Below are 20,717 nucleotides of genomic sequence, written 5' to 3'. Positions count from 1 at the left end.
GCAGCAGCACAGATCTAAAATATCCAAGAGCAACAAATATTCAATTTGTCGTCAAACTCAAGTCAACCCTCATCATGTGTAACAGCCTTTGTCAAAGACAATCTCTGAGTAATGAGAGGTGGCAGTTCTAGAATCTGAAGTGTTTTCCCTGTCTGCAAGTGCCCTTGCTTCATTCTGAAAAACGATGGTTCAGAACATTATGAGCAGAATGATCAAGAGTAAGAATGCTCAGCTTCCAGTAGGCTTACCACTTTGTCAAGAGGCTGACAAAGGTGATTCATCAGTCACTGAAATAGTTTGGCTATCACAAAGCTCAAGCTGAAAGTGTGAAATTAAATAGAATGTCAGTACCATCAAGATCAGAATTTCAATCCTAACTCCGATTTGTGAATTCATTGCAAGTATCTAGACATGACATAATGTTTGTGTTTCACCTGACCTTTTATTAAAAATTTAGGTTCTCAGCATACCTACTGAGAAATTTTTTTTAATTCATTGTTAGTAGCCAGTTTTATCATAGAATCCCCACAGTGCAGAGGGAGGTTATTTGGCCCATCGAGCCTGCTCCAACCACAAGCCCACCCATGTCCTATCACATAACACCATGTATTTACCCTGCTAATTCATTAACTCTAAGGGACAATTTAGCATTGCCAGTCAACCTAACCCACACTCTTTGGAGAGTGGGAGGAAACCAGAGCACCCAGAGGAAACACTTGCAGCTACAGGAGGAACGCGCAAACTCTACACAGATTTTCACAGTAATTTCATTGCGTATTGATGTAAGCTTACTTGTGACAATAATAAATCAACTTAAACAGACAGTGAACCAAGGTGGGAATTGAACCTGGGTCCCTAGCGCTGTGAGGCAGCAATGCTAACCATTGTGCCACCATTGTGTATATGAAAACTGGCAGGATAGGAATGGTCTCTAGCTTGTGCATGATAATACATAATCTCTGTCATTTTCTTAATTTATTCCAGTGTCCACAGTATGATTTGTTCCCTGTATTTGTCATCTCCTTTGTTCAGAAAATGATGACAAAATCATATGTATTTAAAATGCCATCCATAATCAAAATTGTCCTTTTTGCTCAAAAATGTTCTTCAATGCACACACAACTCTTGAATCCTTTTCCTGGCATATCAATGAAACATTTATGAATATTTTCAAAGTTGATCAGATTACAATTTAATAGTTTGTGCATCTTGTTAATTGTAAGCAATTAACATATCAGCCCACTGTCAAGGAACAGAATTTCTGTTTTAAATGTAGCAGCAGATGGAGAGATCTGGCATGTGTTTGCTATTGTCAATGTCTGCTTTTGTTTCCTGTATGTTCTTGTTATTGGGTATTTTAGTATGAGTAAACAAATGATTAGTATTGCTTGTTCATGTTCATTTATTTCATTTACTGTAGGCCGAGGAAGATTTTTCAGACTAAAGCTGCCTGCAATAAGACTTCTTACATCTAGCAAACAATCTCTTCCTCAAGAGGACCCAGATGCAGTCGTAGTGGAGCCATCTCAAGTAAGCGATGATTCGTTGGCCATGAAAGACTTGAAATCCCCCACAAGCGAAAGCTGTGGCCCTTCTGAGTTTGAAGACACTAAAGCATTGACAGAGCCAGATAGTTCTCCGCCATTTGTAAATTTGCCAGGACCCCTGGATCATTCTTCACCAAAGCGACATTGGGATGGACTGAATCCAGACACATTGCAGTCTACCTCTGGTCTAACATACAGTCAGTCAAGAGAAAGTGTGTGCAGTATGAGAAGAGCCTCTTCCGCCCATGACATTGAAGGATACCATGTTAACTCTCGGATTATATTTAGGGATCGACATGCAAGTGAAGGTAGGCATCTCACTGCTTTAGAAAGCATGTTTTCTATGAGTTTAGATTTTACCACGTTATTACTTCAGAAAATGTTGACTTGCAAATGATTTAATCACAACGTTAATAAGGCTAATGTTTTAATCATTCAGTCCACAAATCCTGATTTTCAATGTACATTTCCCAGTGCCTTCTGGGGAATGGACAACGAATGAAATCATCTATGAAAATGGTATTTCCCCAGTTTCCTACAGCTATGCCCAGTGAGTCATTGTGCCTCTTTTGGTGATTAAAATTAGACAAACCCTTTGTACAGGTGGATCATTGTATTGTATAGAGGATATTCACAATTGGTGGTCTCCCATTGCAGAGAAAACTACAAAACATATACCCTGAAGAGAGTTGAGCCCTATAGATGGTCTGTATATAGAAAATGAATCAGTAGTTATGGCCTTTCGTACAATGAGTCAAATGTCGGTTGAGTCATTATAAATAACCATTTGTGAATTACTAAAGGGAGTCAATTGATGTAGGATGAGTCACTCTTAACAGCATCTTTATGCATGATGTGTCAGACAATCACTATACTCAGGGTGAGTGAACCTCCTTATATATTTAGTCACCTTTACCAGGAGCAGCCCAGTAAACGTAGAAAATGAAAGTATATATAGGATTAGTTAAAATAGATAGAATCATAGAATAATGGCCCTTTTGTATCTCACTCAACAAATCCATCAACATTACAACTCTACAATATTTCGCTACATGTGTGATTACCTTAGTCTAAAGCTGCCAAAGCCTTATCCACGTTGTTGTCATCTTTAGACTTGATGGGATGAAAATGATATTGACTGCAATTGAACCTGAAATAAGGAACACATTGAGAATGCAAATCTGATATCAAAAGCCCAGGTCTCATTGGAAACTGAACATTGGATCTCATCAGCATATTACTGGTGAGCTGGAAATGCCACTGGGGGTCCAGAGGAAGATCCACATGGACAAGTTGGCCGAGTCTCCATTTTGGTGGCAGCCCGCAGGTAGAGTCTGGAAGGGGGTAAAGGCTGATCAGGAGTAGAAACAATATGAGGAGGAAGCAATCTGGGAGAGCTGAAAAGGGGCCTGTAATATTTTGGAACGGAACACTTCGGGCGCCTCCTGGTTCCATATTCCCAGTCATACCAAATAATAAATGTAAAACATTCATTTTCATCTTCAAGTCCACCCATGATTTCATCCACCATTATTGCTACAACTTTGTCCACCTATATATTCCCTTCAACACCCTCAGCCATCCATTGCTGATTTGCTAACCTTTGATGGTATGTCAGCCCTACTCTTTAGGATTCTGTACTAAACCCTTGAATGAGAAATTAGTCCCATTGGCACCATTTTATTAGATGCTCTGAGCACTGACAAAGCTGCAAAAGGCACCTGCAGCACTTATGTACATTTGTGGGGCAAATTGTATCTGATGCAATTGGATGCAGACATTAACTCTCATGTGCAAAGTGAACATCCACAGAAAGTATGCAGAACAGGCAGATCCTGATATCAATCACACTGATTTGATGTCAGTGGTACCATTTGGAGCTACATTTCAGCCAATGTCCTCTCTCAACTTCCACAGCAAAAATAAATTTAGCAACAGAATAACACCCCTACTTGTAGCTTTATTTGAAGAAATCATCAGCAACTTACTTAGGTGCTGGTTGATTTCTACTTTGAATCTATCTGCTTGGTGCTTTCGATTGTGTTTCTCCCAAGTTGCCTCTGCACCATCTCACACCCAAATACTCACCAACCTGACCTCATTAGCCACCAACCTGGCTATGTCCTGACTGGACCTGACCCAACTACCTCCCAAACCACTTATCCACCTCACCCACCTGCCACCCTGCCCACTAACCACCCTGCCTACCTGCAGCCCTGTCCATCACATTATGTCAATAGCTACCCACAAGTAATCCCCTACCTCTCCAATCCACCTGCAATGCTACCCGCCACTCTACCCACCTGCCACCCTACCACCTATCCACCTGCCATCTTACTATGCTAACCACCTGCCACACAACCCACTTGCCCACTTACTGCATTCACCTCACCACACAACACATTCCCTCATTCATTCATTTACCCGTTCACTAACATTCATTCATTACCCAATCACTAAATTCACAATGGACATTTAAACTTACCTTATAGCTAATAGTGCCTTAAAAAGGAGGGCATGGCTTTTGTATAGGTTCTCATTGCTGCTTTCTGCATGGATTCCTGCATTGAGGGAGTTCTTCTGCATTGCGGATCAGAAGTCTGGCCTTTTTAAAGCTCTTGTAACTGTGTAGTTTTGGGTCTGATTAGCATCAGATGCAACGATTCCAATACTGTTCAGAAGAATTGGGCCAAAGTGATTGTGCATTCGGCTGATATGACTGTCAGGGTTGAATGGTTGGCAGAGTTTGCAGTCTTTGAAAGGTGGCTTGCAGCATATAAACATCGGAAGAAGAGTAAGCTATTTAGCCCCTGAGCCTATTCCATTCAATAAAATTGTGGCTGATCTGCAAACTAACTCCATATACCTGCCTGTGCCCTGTATACATTAATATCTTTGGTTAACAAAAATTTGTCAGTCATGGTTTTAAAATTAACATTAGCATCAATTGCCACTGAGTTCCAAACTTTTAGCAGTGGATACATTTAGAGGCTTTTTCTAACTTCATTCCTAAATGATCCACAACCAGCTGAAATAGTTTCTCCCCATCCAACCAGCAGTTTCCTTTAATATCTTGATCACGTCACACTTAGCCTTCTACATTTCAGTGAATACAATCCTGGTTTTTAAGAATCTTGCCTTGTAATTTAACACTTTGAGTTCAGATATCATTCTAATAAATCCAGCCTGTAATTGTTCCAAGTACAAACTGGTTTTATCAGAATGATATCTGAACTCAAAGTCCCTAAGTTATGGTAAATTGCTCACAGTATTCCAGGTGAGGTCTGACCAGGCTTTTGTATAGCTGAAGCAACACTTTGATCTGTCCTATTCTAGTATGAAGACTGCGATTTAGCAGCCCCGTTAGCCACAGCCTCAAATCCCGGAATGGGATTTGCACTGGTAGGATCTCAGTTTGAGATCATCCCCACTCCCTGCCCGCCCCCCACCACACCCCCCCTGCTGGTGACATGATCAGATTCACCCCCAGGAGTGCCCAAAAATACCACCCCCTCTCCCCCGTGGTTCCCCCCCTCCCCCTCCACACACACACACACACACACACACACACACACACACACACACACACACACACACACACACACACACACACACACACACACACGCCCCAGTAGTGTGATTTCATGCTGGCTCAAATCACTACTGCTTTTCAAAAATAAAAACTAATGATAATCAAACCGGAGGCACGGAGATGCCTGAAGACTCTGGGGGTTGAGGGACAAGCCTGGACTTTACCCCCTGGCATTATGCCAGGCTGCACAGGCAGGGGGCACTGGCAGGTGACACTGCCCTTTGGGATACGTGGTTACCATCTGCCATTGAAGAGAGTCCCTTCTGTGTGTGTGGAGAGGGGAGGATATTCCCCTTATCCACTGGGGTGGGGTGATATCTGTAGGGTGGTACAGATGTCTGCTATGGAGGGGGGGGTGCGGGGGGCGGTGTTCTTTAATTATACTTCTTCAAAAATAGTGCCCCAACCTCAGATTCCCAGCATTGCCAATATGTTTAGGCCCTGCTGCTGTGTGATACTCGTCACCACTTTAAAATTGCATAGTATGCTGTTAAATCAAGTGAGAAATGCTAATTGCAAAACCAGCTCATTTTGCACAGCTCTTCACCCCTGATCAACACTCTTCCACTCCAAGTGTGAGAGGGCAACGTGAACCAGATGATTGTTAGGAATGAAGCCTGTTGAAAGAGATTGGTAGTTAAGTCATGGCAGTGGTGAGGGGAGGTTGATTTGAGCTGTAGCTGAGGCTAAGAGTAGTGGGATATGGCATTTGATGATGCATTCAATGACCTTGACCACTTGTACGAAATTGCACAGAGTGCTTCACAGCCGTCTTTTCTCACTTGATTTAACAGCGCTCTGTGCAACTTCACAAGTTCTGGCAAGGAGCACACAGGGGCAGGGCATAAACTCTTGGATGAGATAATTGAACTTCTTGTACCACTGCATCCAGGTCCTCGGGGCTTGACTCCTAGCATTGAACTCTATGACACAAGCACCCACTCGCATTTGGTCATGTATCTAGAGGGCCTCTTTGCCCCTGTGACAACTGGACATTGCTCCTCCTTTTCAATTCTTCCACTAAGACCTCCGGTATATATCTGAAAACTTTTGATCCAGTGCTTTTGTCTAGAGTGTCAAATTCTCTTCAGCCATGATTTCCAGGACCTGTTCCAACCACAATACACTTTTCCTTTAAGTAGTGCTTTAAGCAGCATGGGCGAGCTGTAATCCTGCAGATACGTCCCACTAATGAACAGTCCAGTCAGCACTCTTTATTTCTACCTTGGTGAAATAAGTGCGTTGGGATTTTTTTTCTAAGGTGAAGATGCTTTGGAATTCATGTTTTGCTGCAAGAAGAATATATTTGCATTTACCTTCAAAAGTCTTCAGCAGAAAATCTGAAAAGTCATTGAGAAAAATATCCATTACTGTCTTCCAGGCTAAGATAACTTTTGTCCTTGAAATGTTATCCTCTACTGCAATACACATCATTGAGGCTTGATATCATGCAAAATTCTGGTTGTAGTTATTCGTAGAATGGCCATCTCAGTTATATTATCATGTAAACTGAATTTTTTCCCAATATCATTACAAGCATTCTTCCACACAAGCAAAAGAATATTAATATACAGGTTGGGATCTTCCAGCCCTGCTGTGGTGAGACCTACCATGGGCAATGAGGCAGCCCAGCCAAATGTCCATTGACTTTCAGTGGGACTGGACAAGCCTGGTGTCAGGCAAGGCCAGACAATCCTGCTCACAGTAATGGTTCAAGTCTGTCGCAGTTTTTCTCCACTTGAGTATTTAATTAGTGTTATGACTCTCTGCCATTTTAAATGTAGCAGATATTATGGGTCTCACCTAGAAACTGACTTTGGGCAGGATTTTCCAGTCCTTCCCACCGCCAGGATATTCCAGTTCTGCCAAAGTGAACCCCTGCAGCGGATTCCCCAGCAGCAGGACAAAAGTGCCATAAACAGCGGCAAGGCCAGAAGATCCCACCAACGGCCAGTAGCAAGCTGCCTCCATCGCCAGAAAATACCTCCCGTGGGAGTGGGGGGAGGTGGGAAAATCTCACCCTTAAAGACTAAAACTTAATACATCCTCCCATTCATCAGCAATCTTTCATATACATCTGAAACCAGCCACCAGAACTGTGTATGAATCTAATGGGTATATTCAAACCCCTGGTTCTTTTTATCATTCTTCGCTGCAACTCTCCATTCTCATTATCACTCAACCTTTGAAAAGCAACTATCTCACATGCTGTGATGAGGTATGTTCTGCAAAAGCTTATTGCAACTTATCGTGAGGTTCCCTTTGAATGCATGCTGCATGAAATAGCACAAAATGTATCATTAAAGGTTCAGACCCAAAGGCTGTATAGCCCCATTATGGAGGTCCTGATAGTGAGAGATGGTGTATTTATAGGACTGAGCACTTACACTCTGAAGTAAAATGATTCCGTTTTTAAATTTACAGTTTAGCATTTAGTACCTTTCTTGTCTCTTTTTTCTTACTTGTCGCTGTGGCGCAACGTAGACAACGGACGAAATATTAAAGGTAATATTTTCAACTGAACTTGCATGCTCTTATTTAACTAATGTTACTTCAATACATTAATCTGCTCGTTTGTAGACTGGAGTAAATTTGTTGCTGCAAGATCAGAAAAATTTGGCCAGTGCCAGATAGATGAGACTGGTTTAAGACTGTTTGATAATTTATACTACTTTGGACTTTTATCAGTTCTTATAATGAGTTGAATTTACATTATTTCTCCTTGTAGGAGAGTCCATTTTTTCTAGGATGCTATATACAAAGCATTGCAATTTGAAATCAATATCAGGGTAATGAATCGAAGGACCTGTTTAATGGCAAATCATTCTGACCATTATTGATTTAAAACAAAGTCAATTAACCAGGCAAAATTTAGTATATTTGCAGTCACAGATATAAGTAGTAATGTTTCAAAATCTCTACGTCTTTGGTCTGAGATCATATCACAAGATATTAATGTACAACTACTTACTTGAAATTCCTGTATGCATGATTTCAAAAAAGTTGTCAACAGCCTGTTTATACTGAACAGGTTAACTGTAGAGAAAGGAATTTTGACCGTTCAGTGTTATCTTGCAATAAAAATTTAGGTTAACATTTTTACTATCACTGCCAATAGTACAAAGAAAATAAATCATGTATGTAATTGAAAAGATGATTTAAAAAGGAGGAATGTTCTAGCAAATTGCTGATTGTTGTAAATCAATCAGTAATTGCTAACTTAAAATATGACACTGAGATCACACAGATAAATTTGAGAATTTTGGTTTAGCATGAAGAGAATGTAAAACTAAGACCAAAGGGGTGTAGAAAGCTGCATTCTAATTCCCCATCTCCAGAAAAAATCTTGAGAACGGCATACCAGGAGAAACCTTTACACAAATTACATTGTGCCTTTTTCACATGTTTGTGGTAAACTTTCTCTTTCAACATTACAAAACGACTACTTATAAGTCAGTCGACTATTTCTTAAAAAGAACTTTTAACAATGATGACTGACTCCAACAAAACTCTATTGGCAGTCCTTGATTATCCTTTGTATTTCTACATGCTCTCTAATTTTATGTACCATATAATATAACTGGTCTTTGATATGTTGATTGTTTCAGGTGTGCAACATCTTAAGCATATTAAGACCACAGCAAATGCATCATAATTCAAACCTGTAATTATTCAGTTAAGAAATATATTTATTTTCATAATGCATTTTATAGAAATGGTACCTGATACTTCCAGCTCCTTATTAGTAATACCTACCTGCACTAAGCCTTTGACTAACATCCCTGATTAATAACAGAACATAAATGTATAATTTTCCCCTTTGCTTATGCAGAGGTAAAATTCAATATTAAATTTATAATTTAGTTTTAAAGGCAGATAGGCAGAAATCGCAGTATTTTCCATTATTTTGCTGGTTTATGAACCTTCTTGTGGACAGATATAATGTTTACTGTTCCCGCTCCAATTACTACTCTTTGTCATCAGTCAGAGAGTTTGAGTGTGAATATCGGAGGACAGTCAGTTCAAGTTCCGTTGTGTTAAGACTGCTAAGACTCGTTCACAAGGTTTACATATGCAGAATGGCAAATCAAGTGAGATAGCTGAAGACTGGGACTACACCTCAAAAAAAGTCACTGTTTGCCTATAGCAGCTGATGGGAGACAAATTTGATTAAAATAGGTCCACCAACACCTTCTCACAAGCAACTAGGTATGGACAAGTAGTACAGATCTTGTCCATATCCTGAGATTTATTTTGAAAAGAGACAAATTCAATGTTAATGGATCTGTTTCCTGGAGTCTGGTAGACTGATGGTAAGGAAACAGGCTGTTATATTTACTAGTATATACTGATATGGACCTGCACGCCCTTTGTGGTGAGCCCCAGCAATAACTTGCTGCCTCCAGTGTTTGAAACATAGGAGAATTTCAATGTTAGCATTGCAAACATTGGGGGTAATTTTAACCTGATCTATCTACTGGGAAATTGAATGGATCGGATTAGCCAGCCATCTGTTTGACACCCTGCCCAACTGTATTTTTCATTATAGAATAGAGTGGGCTGAAAATCAGACGGTTGATCTGAGTCCTTCAGTTTTCCATTGGGTAGGTTAGGTTAACAGGATCTCCTTGAAAAACAAAAATGAGACTAAGTTCAAAACACAATATAATCCCCAGTGGTTTAATCTGTGATAAAAACAATTGTTGAGTGACAAGATGAAGAGAGGCATGAACCTTGTAATTTTCACAATCTGTGTTATAACTAGGTCAGACTGTTACAAAATGTGACTGATGAAACATAATAGGTTATTACTACAATGTTTGTTTATAGCAGACTATTCTTACAGCTTCCCTTCTGTGTTTCTTTCTAATAATAGTTTCCCATTCCTGGATGGCAGGGGGTATGCTTACTCTAATTTTGAAATAATATGCATGTGTCCAGACCACATACTTCATTCCATCGAGTCTAGTTTTTTTTTACTTCACTATTTTCATAATTTGAAAAAAGATGTTTTCTTTGCAATTTTTTGACAGTAACACCTTAGCACATTCATTCATTTGTGAGCAGAAACCAAAACATAGATGTGCCTTCAAATATTTTAGAGCATTTTGTTCTTATAACTTTAGACTGTAAACTATGAGGTATTATTTACAACATAGTTAACTTCCTTTTATCTTTTTACCGGTACATTTTAACACAAGTGACATCCTGCTCGTGCGTATTTGGCTGAGCAGTGTCCTCCATGTGGCCTCCCATCATTGTGCGAACAGTTATGCTGCATTTATCTGTTTAGACCCATATTTCTCTGAGCAGAATAGTCTGTTACTGTATGATAGCTGCATAAATGGAAGCAACTTCAGTCACTATAGCAAGCCTAGTCAAATTGGTCGCTGTGTTTTCAGCATCATTTTCTGAAATGATGCTTATGTATCAGTCAAACCTCTCGACCTTTTCAACTTATGTTAATATGTTTATCTGGCAAAATTTAAAATGTTAGTAACTGTGTGTGAACAGTTTACTGGGTCAGCGTTTTTGGAGGAAAGGCCAAATCAAATTACATTTATTTACTTTTTGCATCAGCAGTTATAATCCCTATTCCAAATTCTGCTTATCCCACCAGCTGCGAAGAAGATATATTAACTTGTCAGATCAAAATGATATTAGCAAGTGCAAGCAAATATCTGGTAGCGTTAGGTGCTGTAGGTCAGTGGCTCTGACATCTACATAAATTAATGGCCATTGTTGTGGAAACATCGCACCAAGACCTTGCTCAGTGAATCACTTAAGAATTCAAAATTCGACATGCATTTTAGCTTGAAAGATCAAGTGACAAACCTTTCATTTTTGCTGAAAAATGCAACTGTTATGTACAACACAGAAGATTTTTGTTAACGTTTGCTGCTAAGTTGTAGAATCTAAACAGATTTAACGGAAGAATTGACATTAGGATGTTGTCCAGTATCATGTTGTTGGCTGAAGTGACTGTGTCACTGTTGATCGCTGTATCTTGCCTTGATGATTAGGTGCTGAAAACCATAATTGACCTAAATGTGATACATCATTTCACAAATAGAATATTATTCCTGCTGTTGGAACCAACTTCTCATTCATTTTACCGCAGCAAAAGAGATGGATTTTTTAAAGGCTAAAGAGACTAACACATGATTAAAATATCAAAGAGGAACAATACAGCTACGTTGAATGATCATCACACTTTATTGGCATTAACTATATGGATCCACATTCTCAATCTATCTTAGCTATATTGGAATAAATGAGTAAAGTCTGCAGGACGGCATGGTGGCACAGTGGTTAGCACTGTCACCTCACAGCACCAGGGAGCCAGGTTCAATACCTGGCTGCGTGGAGTCTGCATGTTCTTCCCTGTCTGTGTGGGTTTGCACTGGTTTCCTCCCACACTCCAAAGATGTGCCATATGGATTGGCCATGCTAAATTCTCCCTCAGTGTACCCAAACAGGCGCTAGAGTGTGGCAACAAGGGGATTTTCACAGTAACTTCTTTGCAGTGTTAATGTAAAGCTACTTGTGACTAATAAATAAACTTTAACTTTATGAAGACGCTGCAAAATCTTGAAAATATTCACAACATTTGTGTCTATAGTACTTTTAGTTTTTTTCCCAATTATTTCAGCTTATTCAATTATTCTTCTTCCTTTGAAATCCGATTGAGTATTTGGCTGAGAAATTTGCTCATTTGTCAGGCATTAAGCAGCCTATGGCACCACTCACTATATTGGATAAGAGGATATGCTACTGTAAGAGTACTGAGGGATTATTTAAAGGACGGGATTTTGTTATTTAAGTGCCGTTTTTGAATATCCTCTATCTCATTCACCATGTGCTAATTGTTAGGCAGTCTACCACACCAGCACTTTATAAAACACTCATATATTAAGTAATTATAGTTTAGTTGCTGGTTTCTTATTCCAAACTTCTTTGGTAACTTCTAGATATGCTTTACTATGTCAACTCTGCTAAATTCATTTTGTGTAAATGGAGGAAGATATTGCTGGAGTTGTATCGTTGTTAACTGACTCCAAAACATTTTGGTTACAACAGCAAGTTAACGCCTTTAACGTAATGAAATATTCCAAGGTGCTTCACAGAAGTGTTATAAAACAAGGTTTGACAATGAACCTAGTAAGGAGATTTTAGGTCTGATTGTTAAAAGTGTGGTCAAAGAGGAGGATTTTAAGGATCGTCTTAGCAAAGTAGAGGTTAATGACAGAGACCAATTTAGCCTTAAAGAACAATTAAGCTGTTAAAGGGAGGAAAGGAGAGAAAGGGATAATGGAACAGGGCAGGCACATGAAACTAATACTATTGTTCCTGTAGATGAGAAATACCAACACAGACTGGATTGTGTCAAAGGTCCTGTTTCCATGAGGTAATGCTTTTTATACCCCAGCCTTCATCTGGAGCATTACTGCATGGAAACAGATATTCAACACAATCCAGTCTGTGTTGGTATTTCTCATCTACAGGAACAGGACTGTATACACTCTCGCAAAAACTTTCAATAAAATGTTACTCCTGGCACTAACTGTGAGCATTTCCATTGTGAGCTGTACACAGATCCTTGGCTACAACATTTAGTTCTGAAATACCGACATTTCCAGCTGCCACTTTGTAATATAAGATGCTGTCTGTTCAATGTGCACGTATGTATACTTCAGGTGCACGTGACACCTAAAGTCATTTTGAAGTGGGTGTTACCACTGGCATTAGGGAGCATATAGAGTATGGAGATCATGATGTTAGGCAGCATGTAGCATTGATTTATGCCAGATACCATTTTTGAACTCACAGCCCTAGCTAACGCCTTCTAGTCAATTGGTAGTAGAGAACTTGAATATTGATGAAAAAATAGACATTTTGTCGATGTTCTTATGTTCACCTTGTACTCATTAGGACAATTCTCAAGAATGCCACTGTAAGGGAAACAACAAGTTTGTATTACATGAAAAGAGGTGCTGAATGGTTGGCACTGAATTTCAGTGTCAGTGTGAAGTTAGCTGTGTAGACCATATGTCCCAAATTTTGATGGATTGTATCAAGCAACATGTCCTACCATTGTTCACAATGGACAAGCCTGTCCCCAATTAGCCGATGCTCAGAAAACTCAAAACACAGTGCTCAACATTAGATGTGATTCCACAATTGGACAACATTTATTTAATAATCCTCACTGATTTATGAATTACCCTAACAACCAAGTTAAGATTGTCAGTTGGGTTGTCAGTGTTGTACATTTGCATATATAAATACATAGGGCTTTTGCAGACAGAAGTAACATGCACACACTTTGTGTTTGTTTTAACTAAACAAAATAAATGATTGACAGTCACTGCCTCATTCTTCAGGGCAATGACTTAGCTAATCAGAGTCAAGCTGCCTGGTTTAAGTTTGCCAAATTCTTGGCAGTTAACTTTCAGTCACCATAAACTGGTACATTCTCCCTGGCAATGCCTCTACCAATCAAGGTCCACTTGCCAAGCAATCAGCACTTTCTTCTCATGCAATATAAATTGGATGTTTTCACCTGACATTAGTGTCTTTGCATATTGACCTGATGAGTGCAAGGTGAAAAGCTTTGACAAAATGTCTCTTTCCTTAGTAATATCAATGTCTTCTCTTAAACATATGTTCAGCAGAAGGAAGGATCCTGGCATAAATCAATGTTACATGTTGCGTAACGTCATGATCGTCATGAAAACACCCACACCAAAATGGCATTAGGCATCACTTGCACGAGCAGTAATGTTTATAGGGATCTTCAATTACTTTCTGATTAGTTGCTGGTTGATTTCTACTGACTGTTGTTGATTTTAAGTGCTAACTTTCCTATTGCTGGTGAAAGTTGATGAAATTTACAGGAAATGAAAGCCTTGGTTCTGACTTTAAGGGTTCTGTTCAGACCCAACCATAGCGATATTCAATAACAGAGACAGGGTTTAGCCTGCTGGCTGGATAGTCGGCAAGATCTCCATGCTGCTTCTTTTAGGGAAGGTACACCATATTAAATGCCAGGCACACAGTTAACTGGACAATGATGGGCCTTCCACACAATCAAAGGCCTAGGAATGGAGGTTCTGCTTGCTGAGAGCTACTGGCCAATCAGAGACAAGTAGCTCTATTTAATTGCAGTGCTACTGGGGAGGCTGCTGCTGCTATTGAAATAACTCCTCAGCAGCCAGCATCACTTCACCAGATACCCTTTATTTACCAACTCAATTCCACTCCTAAGAGTGCTTCAGGTACAATGTTGGAATCCAGACTGTCAGCCTTGACGCTCCCATATTTATTTATGTGAGGCTCCCTGATTGGGCAAGCAATTATGACTTCAATCAGAGAGTTCATACTCCAAGAGGCCAACCTCATAGGCCTCATGGAAGTCATTACAACTGTGACACCCACTTTAGACTTAATATTGTCACCTGATCCTAAAACACAGGTCAGTGATAGCAAAAGGTGGTCACAGGGTGGGGCTATGTGAGAAGGGGAGGTGCTTCAGCAGCAACAGCAGGGGGTGGCTCTCAGCAAGCCCCCCTTTCCTCTGCTAAGCCGTTCAATCAACTGAATGCTTTTGAACAAGGGATGATCTCCCCTGAGACCCCACAAGTAACCCTGCACAGATTCGTTTGTGTTCCCAAATGGTGAACTCCCTGCCTCCCCTCTCCCCACTACTTGGCTCATACCAGTGGTGGTAGGATGTGGCCCTCAAGAGGGCATTAACTAGCCACTTAAAAGGTTGAATTAGTTGGGGGTTGGGGGAGGGAGTTGCTGGCCATGGGTCTTCCAGACACCCACTTAATTGAGGTGGGGAGATAAAAGGTGGCAGGGTTCCCACCCACACTGTGCCCGACTAAATGTTTCCACAGTAAAATTTACCATGAGGGAGGACATTAAATTCCACCCATTGGTGTAGTTAACATCGCCCTTAGCTTGAAAGGAAAAGAAGCAGCACTGAGAAGGAATAGATGCAGTCGGAGAGAGGAGGAGAAGAGTCTCAGCAGAAGGCCATATTCATCCAGGGTCTCCAGTAGGGTAACCATTGCTGGACCTCAAGAATACAGAATACTCTCCCACCAACCCTCACATTGTGACTCTCCAATGAGGCATCTCCTTTAAGATTGAGGTGCTGACTCTTTACTCAGCCCATTATAATGTAATCAAAGCTTGGGCTGGGGCAGAGGCAAGGATAGGGACCAAGTTCAGGGGTCTAGTCACCAAAGGGGCTAGGGGGTGTTCAGGGACATGTACAGACCAGCTGTTTATCAGCCATGGTGAGAATCATAAACACTATGCTCATTGGCTATAAGGGACATTACCCACTCCAATGAAGATAAACAATCATGGTTCTTAGACATACTTCAAAATAAAGAGGCCACATTTAAAGCCATTTAGACACCAGCCAGGGGTCGGACCAGCTCTCAACCAAGATTGTCCAATATAAAACCTGACCAATGGTCTTTCTCTGACTTCAGCCTCCGCAAGAAGGGGCCACGATTCTCCCAAAAGTGCTGAGTTGGCAGGAAAGCTGTTCTAGATCCCGACTATTTTGTCAGTTCAACATCTCATGTGAATCTTCCCACACTAAGCACTGCAGAGTTCCCAGTGGTGAAGCTCATTAAAAAATAAGGGGGCGGGGCCTATTTGCTCCAATGTCTGACAGTTCCGCAGTGGTCCTGATCTATCAGACTCTCCATTGCTGGACAGCTCTACCGCACCCCCCCCCATCACCCGGTGCCCCGGAGCACCCGATGGCCAGCCCACCCTCCCCAGCAGTGGCAACCCCCCCCATCCCCTCACCCCAGCAGATCCCTCGCACCCGCTGACTCCCCCAGGAGTCAGAACCCCCAGAGGCACGCCACCCTGGCAGACCACCCCACCCTCCTGTCTGCCCCAACCGCTGCCCTCCCACCATCCCTGACCAATCCCCATGCAGAGTAGCAGCTGAACACCCCCACTTGCACTGATTGCCCCTAAGCCCTGCCCACAATAGGCCCCACGCTCTTGGCACTGCCCAATGCCAGATCGGCAGTGCCAAGGTGCCCCCTGGGCATGAACTCTTCGCCCCTTCGGCAGTGCCGGGGCATAGGCTGGCACTGTCAGGGTGCCCATGCCCAAAGAACACCAGCCCCTACTGCCCGACCTCCTGGGCCAAATGTGGGGAGCTACTCTAAACTCTGCCAGAATGACATATTCCTGGCGGGGTGGGAGATTCAATCAGGATCAGTAAGTTCCCGATAATTACGTTTAAAACACATTTAAAACATATTAAAAACAGATTCAAATTATTTACCTCCCTTCCCACTGGTGACCAGATTGCTCTGACCGGCGACTGTTCTCTGGCTCTGGGAGATGCCCATGCATTCCCAGCGCATGCGCAAATCCTGGAAAAAGGCCGGCGACGTACATCTCCCATCCCGACCCGTTAGAAAAGTTGCAGGTCGGGATGGGAGAATCACGGCCAGGATGTGGAATGAAGTCTTCACTTTTATCAAGGACATGTTCTTGAAAACTGCCACCTCTTGCAGACAGACCTAACCCACAAAGCAGGGCGAGGACCGTGCAGCCATTGGCTGTGAAGACATGGTCATCAGCTTTTTTACATTGTGTTCCTTCTAGGCTGGAGCAGCTGATATCTGTACTAACTCCCAGTTTGCTGACCACTGCTACGTATGTGACAGTCATTCTATATGCAGGAGAGGAATGAAATCTATTTATTGTGCTTTCACTGAGAGAGAATCAGGTGAAACAGGCACGTGACTTTTTCAGGATAGCAGGCTTCCCCATAGTGCAGTGAAATTACACACATGGAAAAACTGTTTCACTCACTAAATATGCAGTTGGTGTGTGACCTTGCTCAGTACAACATGTAGGTGAATACTCAGTATCCTAGCAGCAGTGATAATGCCTTCATTCTGCTGCAGTCCACTGTACCAACAGTATTTGAGCTACTACAACAAAGCAGGGGGCTGGAAGAGGAGCACCATTCACTAACCTTGCACTCATAACTCTGGTGCAAACCCAAACACACATGGGCACCAAGCATAAGACAAGAGCTGTCCCACGACAGGAAATAACACCAAACAGATCCTAGGAATGCTTAATTAAACAAAGGGCAGGATCTTGAGCCAACTCTCGCATCCACAAGATTTCTGGTGGAGGCTCAAGATGTGGCAAGATCTGCGACTTCCAATTTTTGGCGCCCCTCGCCAGCCCTACATCTCTCCATCATGTTTTGCCCTTCCTTCCCCTGCAATTAGAAGCCTTATCATTGAAAATGTACTTCCATGCAAATATGATGGGGATGGATTACTCTCCAATTAATTGCATTAAGCAATCTAGCAATTTAACTATGAACCTCTTTACAGTGCTTAGCTCACCAAGGAAACACAGATATCGCTTGTGTCACTATTATTAGAGTACAAATGATAGGAAGTATGTACAATGCATCCTGTGATCTGTGTCCATTGTAATATGTTCACCCATTTTTAGGCAGGCATATTATAAGCCTAACGTTATTTTCTAGTGGAATATCACAGAGGTAATATAAGGTGTTGGGCAGCCAACCAAGTTCAATCAATGTTTCTATGTGGACCACCCAAACTGCAGAAAAAAATTGAGGGTCTACTTCCTTTCGTTGTTCTGATCCCTAGAATTCATGACTTTACCTTTCTCTGCACGTGACCTAAGGTCTGTTTATCTGTTTTTATTTTGCTAATCCATTGGTGTTCTCTCATACTTCTTCATGGTTTGCCATGTCCCTTAGTTTGGTACTGTCAACAAAATATTGGGTGAAATTCTCCGGCCTCCCTGCAATGTGTTTCTCGAGCAGCAGGGGGTCACCTGCCATTGGCTGACACTGAGATCTTCTGGTCCTGCCACTGTCAATGAGATTTCTCATTGAATCCATGCCAAGGCCTCAGGAAACCCTCAGCAGGGGTACACCAGCAGCAGGACCAGAAGATCCCGCCATCCTGAACAGCCGAAAGATCTCACCCATTGTGTGTCTAGTAATACTGATTTTACAATCTCATCTTTGTGAAACCATTCCCCTCAATGGGCAGCACGGTAGCACAGTGGTTAGTACTGCTGCTTCACAGCTCCAGGGACCTGAGTTCAATTCCCAGCTCGGGTCACTGTCTGTGTGAAGTTTACACATTCTCCTCATGTCTGCGTGGGTTTCCTCTGGGTGCTCCAGTTTCCTCCCACAGTCCAAAGATGTGCGGGTTAGGTTGATTGGCCATGCTAAAGTTGCCCCTTAGTGCCCTGGGATGTGTGGATTAGCGGGTAAATGTGTAGGGATATGGGGATAGAACCTGGGTGGGATTGTAGTTGGTGCAGACTTGATGGGCCGAAGGGCCTGTTTCTGCACTGTAGGGTTCTGTGTTCAATGCCACATTTTGTCTTTCCATTTTAATTCGTTACTGTTCCTAATGCTTTGCACAATCACATGTAAAAATTGAATACTCTAAGCTCTTCCATATTATATTATCTTTCCCTTCACTACCCGACCTGAGATGCATCTCTTCATAACTTCTCCTGAGATTATTTGAAACTTCGTTGTCCCTTCACCATAATCTTAGCAACTCCACATTTATTCCAGGATTTGGTGCTTCAGCTGTTTATTTTCAATATTTACCCACTCCAAGTTAACATTGCCCCAGTTTGGTTTTGGTGAAAATCATCATAACTCTAAGAGTTCTGAGCAAACTCGATAGGCTGAATAGCCTAACTCTGCTCCAATATCGTATGGTCTTTTGTTCCCAGAACTTAACCCAATGCCATTGAGATCTGAAACTCTCTCTTCTGTGTCTCCTGACCTCACAAGAATTCCTCCTGATATGCTCCAGATTGTTTTTTGGAACGACCTACTTAAGATTGCTCACTCTGAATATAAATGTGCAAAGTGCAGAGTCAGCCCATTTTGTACATGAAAATTGCAAACGTGTTCCCCTGACTGGAGTGAAAACCACTTTGCATATTTAGGTCCCTGCTTCAGGCTGACAAGCAGCTCCCTTATTCTTAGGAAAATTGCAACTCTCAGGTCCAAGACATCCAGAGAGAAGCCAAGATCTCCATTCTATCACCATCATCACCTCAATTATCAATTACTGCCATCCATTTTTCAAGTAAGAAGCAGGTCACCAGCAGTTGAAAGTCACAGCCAGAATTCTCTGGCTTTTCATGCCGGTGGGATTCTTTGGCCCAGCCGACAGCGCATTCCTGCTGGCATAGGTTGATTTCAAGGGAATTCCCATTGACAGCAGTGGGGCCAAAGAATCCCGCCACTAGCAAACGACACGTCACCTCCCATCGGCAGGTAACATGTGACTGGGAGGCCAGAGAATCTCTCTTCACATCTCCCCCATCCCCAGTGTAATCAACTATGAGTTGTACCCGTATACCTTCAAAAACTGTTATTCTCGTAAGGTGTGATGTTATAAAGGGTGGGTAAGCCTTACATTATCACTCAGCACTTCCTATATTAGCTCCTGTTTCAACAATCTATTGTACACTGTGCTGTATTCACTGAGTCTATCACGGTGAATATATACTTGGGTCACCATTATTAATTGGATGCTTTTGTGGAGATCTATGTCTGGATGATTGTTAGCTCTGGGAAAAGATCTCATCTGCTGCATGCACAAGATTGTTTGCCTTTTCCTGAACAGTTATCATTCTGAGGATCATTTCCATCATAGTAACACATCTGATTAGGCTTGCTCCAGTTTGCCTCTGATTCCTGCTGGTGGTTTGTGTTTGACATTTATCCCTTTGATACAGTTCTTGCTTAGTTTCTTCCATCCACTTTATGACATTCAGATCGATGAAGTGCTGTGGCCAGTTCGAACAGTTCATTTTAATTGCACTATGTCTTCAGTGTTTTGTAGCAAGCACTCAGTACCCGATCAAGGGAACCAACATCCAGGAAGAGGGGACCCGGGGAGACCCAACCATCCTCCCCCTTCATGCCCCCAGCTGACCACCACCTCACCACCAACCCACACCCTGCCCCCAAGCTGCTGCAGTTCTTACAGGTCACTGACCACCTCCTTCTCAAGAACATTTAGGGATGAGCTACAAATTCTTGTCAATGATGCTCACATCACAGGACTGAATAGTCGAAAGTTGCTGTCAGCTGGTGAGTTAATGGGAGAAGACAGTTATATTTCCCACAGTTCTTATCCAAGATCCAGCCTGAGCGCACAGTAACTGGAATAAAAATAGCAACAACCACCCATCAAGTTGGTGATGATGCATTCAACCATTAAGGCCAATGGCTCTCGAATTCCCTCCCCAATACCTTCCCATTCTCTACCTTTTAAAACATAGAATCACAGAATCCCTACATTGCAGAAGGAGGCCACCTGGCCCATTGAGTGTGTACAGACCATAATCCCACCCAGGCCCTATTCCTGCAACATATTTACCCTGCTAATCCCCCTGGCATTAGGGTCAATTTAGCATGGCCAATCAACCTAACCGCACATGTTTGATCTATCAGAAAATCTCCTGCTTTTATCAAGCTTTTCATCAATCTTCCT

General features: G+C 41.9%; 1 protein-coding gene across 2 annotated transcripts in view; it reads left to right on the top strand.

Moving 5' to 3' along the window:
* kcnh7b (potassium channel, voltage gated eag related subfamily H, member 7b) overlaps positions 1-20,717 on the top strand; it is a 435,683-nt gene that overhangs the window by 256,198 nt on the left and 158,768 nt on the right. The window contains exons 5-6 of one of the 2 annotated variants that reach the window (XM_080199168.1): positions 1,421-1,855; positions 7,624-7,644. In XM_080199168.1, coding sequence (XP_080055294.1) covers positions 1,421-1,855; positions 7,624-7,644 — 456 coding nt within the window. The remainder of the gene's footprint in view (positions 1-1,420; positions 1,856-7,623; positions 7,645-20,717) is intronic. The other variant, XM_080199170.1, reaches the window with a different exon arrangement.

Source organism: Carcharhinus amblyrhynchos, chromosome 11 (assembly GCF_965287045.1).
Source record: "Carcharhinus amblyrhynchos chromosome 11, sCarAmb.v2.hapA, whole genome shotgun sequence".
Taxonomy (NCBI): domain Eukaryota; kingdom Metazoa; phylum Chordata; class Chondrichthyes; order Carcharhiniformes; family Carcharhinidae; genus Carcharhinus; species Carcharhinus amblyrhynchos.
Note: the sequence above shows the minus strand (reverse complement) of the source record. Positions and strands in the feature narration are given on the sequence as shown.